Here is a 10,018-nt window from a genome sequence, read left to right on the forward strand (position 1 = left end):
CCCCTTCAAAGAATGAATTATCTCTTGAGCTATTATAACATTATCCGTAATATGCCGTCCTAGAATAAAGCTAGATTGTTCCAGACCAATAACCAAAGGAAGAACTTTCCTTAACCGATTAGCTAAAATCTTAGTAATGATTTTATAAATAGTAGTACATAAGCTAATCGGACGAAAATGACTGATCATAGTAGGCGCCTCCACCTTAGGAATAAGTGAAATTAAGGTAGCATTCATACGAGCATCAAACCTTCCCCTAGCAAAAACACGCTTCACTTCATCACATATGGAACCTCCCACAATCGCCCATTGACTTTGGTAGAACCCTGCATGTAAGCCATCAATCCCCGGGGCTTTCCATGGCTTCATCTCGAACAAAGCCTGGTTCACTTCTAAATTCTCCACCTGTCTACTTAAAGAGTCTAACATCTCAATTGGACATTTCGGAAACATGTCTCTAATAGGGAAAACAGGCGCTACATAACAATCCTCATGATAAAAATCAATATAAAAACTCTTAGCCATATTACAGAGTTCACCTTAATCCTCCACCCACACTCCATCCCCATTCTTAAGCATTTCTACTCTATTCCTTCTTCTTCGGCACACTGTTTTCATATGAAAGTATGCAGTGTTTCTATCCCCCCCTTGAATCCACTCCTTATGAGATTTTTGAAACCATAAAACCTCCTCCTGCCATAAAACCATTTCAAGCTCCTTCTTCACTTTTTGTTCAATCTCCAAGAGGCTAGCTGTACATCTCCTTTCCATAGCTCTTTGTATCCCTTCCAATCTATTAAGCAACTTCCTTTTACGAACAAAGATGTTACCAAAGATAGTTTTATTCCAAACCTAAATCTTATTGGCATAGGACTCAACAATATGCATAAAAGAGTTTGAATTATCTCTCACAAATTTAACAAAACCTTCATGAGAGATCCAGCCCACTTGAAAATGAAATGGTTTGAACTGTCTCTCACCTACTGCCCCACTATTTAACTGCACTAATAAAGGACAATGATCCGATTGGTATCTAGCTAAATGTTTAACCATTACTTCAGGAAACTCTTGCCTCCAAACAACATTACACAGTGCCCTATCTAATCGTTCTTGAAGATTACCCCTCTTCCAAGTAAATCTAATCCCCTTAAAGCCTAAATTTAGAAGACCAAAATTCTCAAACCAATCCTGAAAGACTCTATACACCCCAGCTCTATTTCTAGCACATCCCTTCCTTTCCGACATTCGCAAGATAGCATTAAAATCACTAGCAATGAACCAAGGCTCTAACGTGTAAGCTCTTAATCTTTCCAACTCCTGCCATAAACAAGCCCTTTTTGAAGCAACTGGATGAGCATACACAGCTGTAATCACCATAATTTTCCTATTCATCTCAAAAACACTAAAATGAATATATTGTTTGTGATTCTCTAACACCTCAACGCTCTAACCATTCTGCCCTAACACCTAAATGCCACCTGAGAATCATTGGGCTTCAACCCTATGAGAGTTCCTAAAACCAAGATTCTTAATAACGACATCTGTTTTTTCCCTACTTATCCGAGGTTCAACAATCACCATTTACTGAGGGTTTTGTTATTGAACTAACATCTTGACAGTAATACTAACCCCTTTTCCTCTAATTCCTTAGTAATTCCAAAAAATGCAAGACATAAAAACAAAACTAAATAAAGCGAAAACCCAAAAAACCATTATTTGTCTAAATAAGGATCCATACATTCCCTTCTCTCAGACTCGGTCTCTGAGATTTCCTCACTATCATTATCATAACGTCGAGCCTCATTTTCCATATCAACTGCAGCCTAAACCCCATACCAATCCTGAAGCATGCCATGAGATAGGCCTGTAGTGATTTACCGAGGAGACTTAGACCTCATACGACCTCTTCCCCTTCTACTGGCAAAACCTCTATTGTTAGGATTGAAACCACTTTTTGTCATCCCAAAAGGGACCTCTACTTCTGCACAAATTCCTTCCTCCCTCTCATCAAAAGTTATAGAACCTGACCCTACCACTTTAGATGTGCACAAATCCCCATAAATCTCATGCACTTTGACCACTGTATGTGAACCCACTTTTAACTATGTGACTACGAGCTCAAAATGCATGGAGTTATCCATCGTCTTCCTTACTTCCAAGAAATCACCAAATTGAGGTTTACTAGGAACTGGCTCAACATTCTCCTTGTTCATACCATCCAGGCCCTATTTTTGCTTCCCTTTCCCTTTCTTCTGATTTTGCCAATCCTTAGTTTTTCGAACATCATTCCCATCCCTTTTTTGTACAGGCCTTAAAACATGCAACCTACCTGAATCATTCTTCTCACCCCCCCTACCTTCACTTTCTTGAACTTCAGCCGAGATATCAAAGCGCGAACCTGACTTCCCTACAGCTCCCCCCTCTTTATGAAACCCCCTATTGCCTCTATGTGAAACCACCATCCACAGCCCATATTCAGAACACCCCTTTTCTCTTTGCCCCTCTTCCCTATGCTCTCCATCTATTTGATCATTGTCCCTGCACGATTGCTTGTGAGGACAAATAGCCGTTCGATGCCCATACCTCCCACATTCATAACAAATATCTGGCAAACTCTCATATTCAATCAATTGTTCTTTCCCATTAAGCATGAACTTCGAAAGAAGGGGTAACCTCAAATCCACAGAGACTGCTAATCTCACAAACCGGCCTCTTAGCAAATCTTTGGTATTATAGTCAATCTTCACAACTTTCCCTATTACCTCTCCAATGGCTCTAAGTACTTACTTCTGATATATATGCAAAGGGAGACCTGGTAGCCTAATCCAAACCATTGCCATACCCACCTCTGTTTGGGTAATATCAAACTCCGTAGTCCATGGTTTCACCATTAGATAATTCCCAAACACCGTCCAAGGTCCATCTAAAATAGCCTTATGAAAATCCAGAACATCATTGAATCTAACAAGGAAAAATTCATTCCCAAGCTCCAGCACCTTCATCCCATTAGGATTCCACAGGGCCTGAATGCAATTACATAAAGCCTTGTAACCTACCCTTGTACCTAAAACTCTAACTACTACTGCTTTATCCCATTGCTTAGGGAGCAAACTCTCGAGATTCTGGGAAATATTCACCTTCGGCACCCTCCCCTCCCTCTTCACAATCACATCCGATTCCCTCAACTCAATTTCTTCAGCATCAGCCACTAGGTCCAAATCCATATTCTCCCTTGACCCAGCTACTATTGCATCGCGGAAAGAAAGCCTAGAACCCCTCACATCCTCCCCATTAGCCCTATGCTTAACCTTCTTTGTTTGAAGTTAATTGAAAAAGGTTAAGAATTTATTTAGCTAAAAAGTTCAAAATAGACTTATTTATTTAAAGAGTGTTTGTCTTGATTTACAAGTCAACTTATAAACTCTAAAAATGAGATTACTTCTTTGTTTAGAGTAATTTTTAAACTTATAAGTTAAATAAAAATAATAATAAGTTGAGAGTGATCAATTTTTCATTTTGGTGTTTATAAATTAGTTTGACAAAGTATTTTATTATATTGCTTTTATTTAATTTTTAAAATTTTAATACATATCTCATCTAATATTTTTTTTTAGTTATTTTAATAATAAATATACTTATAAGTTATTTTTTACCAAATATATTAATTATTTATTAATCATTTATAAATATTTTAAATAAATATGTAGCTACTTGAGCTCAAACTAGCGAGTGCTTATAAGCTATTTTGCATAAACTAAAGCCAAACGTTGTCTTAAACTTCCCAAAGTGTAGGTGCATATTTGAGCTTATTTTCAAAATTAACAAATAAAATTACAATCAAAATCAAACAAATCATATGGTTGACAAAACATGAAAAGCAATGTGAAAACCAAGTTCTCAAAAATCAAACAAGCAACTGCAAGACAATTTGAGAAACAAGTTCTCATAAATGTATCTAAAGAGAAAGAAAACTATGTGAGGCTATTCCTTGCTATTGGTTTCAGCAGAAAGACATCGACGAGTCATTGTCCAATCTTTGGAGACTAACCAGAAAAATGACATCTAGAGGTAGAGAATGCTATGGGGAGTGTCTTAATGGTGATCAAGCGCCATGGAGAGGTACCATTTGTGAGAACTGAAGGAAGAAATCCACTGGCCTAAGCTTTTTCAATATGCTATGCCATAGGTGGTTTCGGTGAAATAAAGAAAGGCTCCAAGCACTTACTAAAATTTATATTATTATTAATCCTATTAAATGTGTTTTTCTTTACATAAATAATTAAGTAATTATTTATTACAAGCTACATCCGTAAATATTAACATTAATATTATAATATTATGTGAAATTTTTATTTTATTACATTCTAATAATTTTCCCAGGCTCTGTAGTGTAAACCAAAAGAAAAAATGAAAAAAAAGGTGACAGAAAAGGAACTGCAATTTAGCAAATATATGTAGGGTCTGTTTGGCATTACTGTTGAAACTGCTGTTAAGAAAATTACTTTTTTAAATGTACTAATCAGAGAGTGTTAAAAAATAATTAAAAATTAAATTTGATCATTTTTAGTCATAAGAATACTAAAATAACAAAACAGCATTTTTCAAATTGTTTTTCTCAACAACATCTAAAATGATACTTTTATTCAAAAAAAAGCAGTTTTACTCTAAAACTCATTGTGAAACAGGACTGTAGATAGTGAAGACAAAGCTGAAATCTGTGCATCTCTTTTATTCAATTCCATTTTTTTCATTATTAAAGTCCAACGTTCCTATTTTCAAAAACCGTTGGAGCCAAAATTACTTTCAAATTTCATCCTTCACATGAAATGATCTCTCCGAGTCTATTTTAGCTTATCTCACCATGAACGAGATGACCCTCTAGCCACACATTCCTCAGTCCAACTTAGAGAATTCTAAGATGGGGTGCTTTCTTGGCTGTTTTGGCTTTTCTTCCAAGAGAAAACGCAGAAAACCTGCCAATAGAGTTCAACCTGGAGACCATGTAAGCTTGGTCACCACTTGGTTAATTTTCTCTTTGAACACGATTTCAATTTTGTGTTCTGTTTTCTTGAATCTTGCAGGGATTTGGTAGCTATGAACCTCTGGATTCAACTTCTACGGTTCTTGATATAACAGGGGAGCCCATAAACTCAGACTCTGAGCTCAGGTCAGTTGCTGATTTTATTGTCTCAAATTCTTTCCTTTATGCATGTGCATTTTGTGTTGAGTTTCTTGCTTCCGTGTTTATTGCTGCCAGCAAAAAGCAGAAGGAGCCATTGAACTACAAAATTAGAAAGAAAGTCAGCTTTAACTTGAATGTGCAGAGTTATGAGCCGATTCCAAAAGAAGAAAGTACAAATAATTTCTGGGAAAGTGAGGAAGAGGAAAAGAAAGTAGAAATTAGCAAAGAAACTGCAAAAGAAGGAAAATCTCCGTCTCTTTCTGATGGCGATTCGATAGTAACAAAAATGGCATCTTATCCATCAAATTATAGATATCGAAACTGCATTAACAGCTATGATGAAGAGGATGAAATAGCATATAAGGAAAGTGACTTGGACGATGACGAGGAGGAAGATGATGATTTTGATGATGATGATGGTAGTGGCCGCGATATTGATGATATAAGAATAAGCCAAGAAGAGTTTTCTGAGAAATTCATGTCTTTATCAGTAAGTTCAAATAAGAGAGATTCTTTGACTGAGTTTGCTGAGGAAAATTCCGAAAATCTGAAACCCATTGGCGATTTGAATGAGGGAGGATTGAAATCGCTTGGGATGAACCGAAATGCTAGAGCTAGGAGTCAGTATGTTCATTCTGTGCTGAACCCAGTAGAAAATCTCAGCCAGTGGAAAGCAGTGAAGGCTAAAGGAATGCCACCAGTGAAGCGTCAGAGAAAGGAGAATGTAGCAGCATTAGAGCAACAAGCACAGAAACCCACACCTCTGATGCAAGAAACTGCGGTTGATAGCAGTCTCTCAAACTGGTTATTTTCTGCTGATTCTTGTCAGTCCAGAGCCACATCCATTACCAAGAGTAGACAGGAGACTATACCATCAAAGAAAAGCTCATTTGATGATATGCCCATTTTAGATATCACCAATTTGGAGGCTGGACAGCAAATCAAAATGTTCAAATCCTTTATACAACACATTGATATGGATTGAGGCTAAGACTAAATTCATAGAACAGATAAGAAGTGAAAACAGCTGTTGTCACAGGAAGTTTGAGTGAATCTGTGAATAAAAAATGCATCAGAAGTTGCTCTTGTTATTTTCTGTAGGGGCAAGTGTGAAACAATTTGCAGTGTTGTTGTTTGTCTTTCTTCTGATTCTTTGATCCACTAATTCTGATTGGTTTCAGAAGAATAATGTTGTTGGGTAGTTCTGTTGTGTTCAGGAAGTAGGTTTGATTTTCTTCTTTTTCTTCTTCTTTTATTATTATTATTATTATTATTTTTTATTTATTCACCTCCATTTCCTCCCTTCTTGTCCCATGGCTAGTAATCAGGGATCAATTGAGAAAGTTTTATGAAAGGTTGAGAAAATTACACATCACCATTATATTATAACTGAATTAAACATTTACAACTTATACATGCTCGTTGTAAGAGCTCAGGATCATGAGGTTCGCTACGGGAAGCTTGATCCCATAAAAATGCAGCAAACTACAGAATTTAATATGACAATAGCTATGATGAATAGCTCATATCGCTACCAGCATAAAATGATCAGAGTTTTAACGGCAACTTAAGCAAACAATCATCCAAAGCAATCTCTTGACTGTTGTTCATTTCTCACATATTGATGTGTGTCGACGCCAAAAGTGGTCAGTTTTAATTGACTTTGACCGTCATTATTGCTATCTGCTTCAAATCCTGGGATGAGATCCACACAACTGAAAGCTATGTCATAAAACTCACCACAAAATTTATGAACTGGCATTAAACTTCATTTTGATGAGCAAACAGTTCATTTTGATGAACTGACATTAAACTTCATTTTGAAAAGCATGACACTTGCCTTTTCATCCTTCAGCCCTTTGGTTCTAGCAACAAGAAGTTGAAAAGAGGCCCAGTCACTTCTAACTATCAAATTTGTGATCACAGAGAATGCTTCATTGACTTATCTAGCAGACCTATACAAAATGTACTGAAATAACTACATTATGGTACAGGCGCAAGAATCTGAATCGTCATCATCAGAATCACTATCATCGCTGCAGGCACAAACAGAAAACATGGAGTGAGGCACAAAGTCACTAGCATTAGATCTGTGAACAGTTGTTAAATGCATAAGAAAATGATTATTTACCTAAACATGAATTGTTGCCTATTTTCAGTTATTTCTTAATGCAATGTAGCAGAATTGAAGATCCTCTGATTGACCAAATGATTAAAGCAAGCAGCTGAAGCTGAACCAAGGAATTGATTTCAATTCGGTGTTTCATCAGAGCTTTAGCCCATAACATGGTTGGAAAATTAGTGTATTAACTATTAAATGTTTTCACTAAAATGTATCATCAATTCTTTCCACGCACATTCATATCACACTAGAGGGCAAGCCAACATTTGAAGCTGTCTATTGATAATTATCATGATAACAGAGCCCTGCCTCTAACAGAAGCTACATATTCAACCAGGCAGTGAATCCAAATTTCTAACTGCTAATTCTCAATTCCAGTCCCTATCTCAGCCTCCTTAGTGAGACAATAAACACAGAATGGCAATAGCAGTTTCCAGGGAGTAAATGGGTTAACTCATTTAATTTTCCCATACAGTATTAGTATGAGCAAGGAATATTTCTAATCCAACCCAGAGAATACCATACACACATAAGCTAGAATTCAATGAAAACAAAATTATCACCTGCATTTTAAAAAAATTATCAAAATTATTAAACATGATCCAACCCAGAGATACCATACACACATGCTATGAACACTTCAATCACTTCAACCTAACCAAAAGTAGAGATACACACCACAAATTCTTGAATGTGGGCTAGCAGATAAGCATGCACAAATATTCAAGGAATTCAATTACCCAGTATAGCAATAATTACAGTCATACAAGTCATACAACCACCCAGATATAACCCAAATATACCAGTCAAACCGAGGCAGATCCTGCTATAGCATTCCACACATGCATACACATTACATTCTTGGAATGATTGTGCAGTTGGATTCGATAGTAGTAACCATAAACATGCATTAAATATACCAAGTATACAAACCAAAAACCAACACCTCAAACAAATTTACCAAACATCAGATGAAAATAAAAATAGCAAGCAAAAATGCAAAATACCAAAAGTTCTTTGCCTAAAGCAAAAAACTATTATTACCTTGGTTCAAATATTAAAACCTCGGTGAGCTCATTCCCATTGTTATCATTCCACTGAACTTTTCTCCGCACTCTGTGTGGATTTCTTGCCATCCCACCCCTCCTGGGAGGCAACAAGGTCTTGGACTCACTGTAATCTTCTCTATCATCAGCATGATTTTCAACTTTTTCAGAGTCTACAGTTATCAAAGGCTTATTTGTGAACCCATTAGCATCATTAACATCCTTATCCATTGGCAATCACACACACCACAATACTCAAAAAGCTAATCCTATCAAATTTGAGTAAGAAAGAGGAAATGGCAGGCAATTGAGAGCTTGGGGAGTTTTTACTATTTAGCAAAAATCCCAGCTACCCAATTCCCTAAACATTAGGAATTAACAAACTGTAATATAAAAATCCAAGATTTCTATGGGTTGGTAAAGGGAGAAAAACAATTTCGATTTTTGACCATTAAGCTTATAGGTCAACGGTTATGCAAGAAATCATCAAGCTTGGAAATGAATCAAGAAAAAATAAAATCCAAAACCCGAAGACAACAAAAGCGAAAAAAAAGAAGTCATTGAGAGGACACGAAACGCATTTCCTGAGAAAGTGACAATAAAAAAATGAAGCTTTGGAAAGAAAAAAGGTAGTAGTGGTTAAATTAGACGCACAGAAAACGCCAGAAACAATAAGGTAGTGAATACCAGATTAATTGTACAGAAAAGCAGATCAATCAAGCAAGGAAATGTCACCATTTAAACCCAAATGCTTCGAATCTCGAAGAACTCCAAAGAGAAGAAGATGATGATTTTGAAGAGACAGAGACAAAGACAAAGACAAAGCAAGCAGAATGATGAGTGATATTTTACATATTTATCAACAATTTCAAAAATTAAAATAAGAAAAGATTCCACTTTTTAAAGGTATCGGAGATCGGACGGCTGTGAAAGAATGGCGCAGGTCGCAGGACATGCTGCTGAAACATGTCAGTCAGTTAATCTTGTTGTGATGAAACTGGTGAACTACGCGTTGTGTAAAAGAATGGTAACTTCTATGATATACAGAGTCTTATAAAATTAATATAAAATTGCATCAATTATTTTAAAAAAATCTATTAAATTAATAAAAAAAAGTTAATAAAATATAAATTTATAATATTTTAACAAATTATATAATCAAATAATAATTTAAATTAATAATAATGGTAGTTACATTTAGTTTTTGTTATTAATTAAATCTAATATTTTATCATATTAATTTTTTTTAAAAAAGATTTCTTTATATTTTTAAAGTGTATATATAATTTTTTTATAAATTATTATAATAAAAATAAATTAAGCTAATAAAATGAATAGAATTATTTACTTTTCACAATAAAAATACTATATTTATTAATTTAAAATAATATTTTACTATGTTTTTTATAAGAAATAGTAGATGCTTATTTTATTTTAGATAAAATAATTATAAACAATCCTAAAACAATAAATAAAAATATATCACAAATAATTGATCACATTTTAATAATGTAAAATTTGAAATAATTAAATAATTTTTTAAAATATTACTTAATAACATTAAAATAACATTTTTCCAAAGTCTTAGCTTAGGTGAGTGATGCATATGGTTGGTGGCATGTGGCGTTGCCGTGGTGGGCTTTTCAAGTGTTTAGGAATTTTAGTTTT

At 35.0% G+C, this 10,018-nt stretch overlaps 2 protein-coding genes across 2 annotated transcripts; one reads left to right on the forward strand and one right to left on the reverse strand.

The window, feature by feature from the left end:
* Positions 1 to 540: 540 nt before the first annotated feature.
* LOC110657961 (uncharacterized) lies at positions 541 to 1,811 on the reverse strand. The gene is made up of 3 exons (XM_021815405.2): positions 1,739 to 1,811; positions 1,057 to 1,364; positions 541 to 852 (listed from the first exon to the last, which is right to left on the reverse strand). The coding sequence occupies exons 1-3, from the start codon at positions 1,809 to 1,811 to the stop codon at positions 541 to 543; spliced, it is 693 nt and encodes a 230-aa protein (XP_021671097.2).
* A 2,963-nt stretch (positions 1,812 to 4,774) lies between these two features.
* LOC110657933 (uncharacterized) lies at positions 4,775 to 6,424 on the forward strand. The gene is made up of 3 exons (XM_058145199.1): positions 4,775 to 5,002; positions 5,082 to 5,167; positions 5,258 to 6,424. Exons 1-3 carry the CDS (start codon positions 4,919 to 4,921, stop codon positions 6,165 to 6,167), a joined length of 1,080 nt encoding a protein of 359 aa, XP_058001182.1. The 5' UTR covers positions 4,775 to 4,918; the 3' UTR covers positions 6,168 to 6,424.
* Positions 6,425 to 10,018: the final 3,594 nt, after the last annotated feature.

Source organism: Hevea brasiliensis, chromosome 4, assembly GCF_030052815.1.
Source record: "Hevea brasiliensis isolate MT/VB/25A 57/8 chromosome 4, ASM3005281v1, whole genome shotgun sequence".
Lineage (NCBI taxonomy): Eukaryota > Viridiplantae > Streptophyta > Magnoliopsida > Malpighiales > Euphorbiaceae > Hevea > Hevea brasiliensis.

Bases quoted from the DNA above. Each gene is read 5' to 3' on its own strand.
- LOC110657933 (XM_058145199.1), top strand. From the start codon at position 4,919: ATGGGGTGCTTTCTTGGCTGTTTTGGCTTTTCTTCCAAGAGAAAACGC. The intron at 5,003-5,081 runs GTAAGCTTGGTC...TGAATCTTGCAG, and splicing joins GAGTTCAACCTGGAGACCAT to GGATTTGGTAGCTATGAACC. The intron at 5,168-5,257 runs GTCAGTTGCTGA...TATTGCTGCCAG, and splicing joins AACTCAGACTCTGAGCTCAG to CAAAAAGCAGAAGGAGCCAT.
- LOC110657961 (XM_021815405.2), bottom strand. From the start codon at position 1,811: ATGGAAAATGAGGCTCGACGTTATGATAATGATAGTGAGGAAATCTCA. The intron at 1,365-1,738 runs GTATGGATCCTT...TGGTGATTACAG, and splicing joins CGAGTCTGAGAGAAGGGAAT to CTGTGTATGCTCATCCAGTT. The intron at 853-1,056 runs GTAATGGTTAAA...AATAAGATTTAG, and splicing joins GGAGGCAAGAGTTTCCTGAA to GTTTGGAATAAAACTATCTT.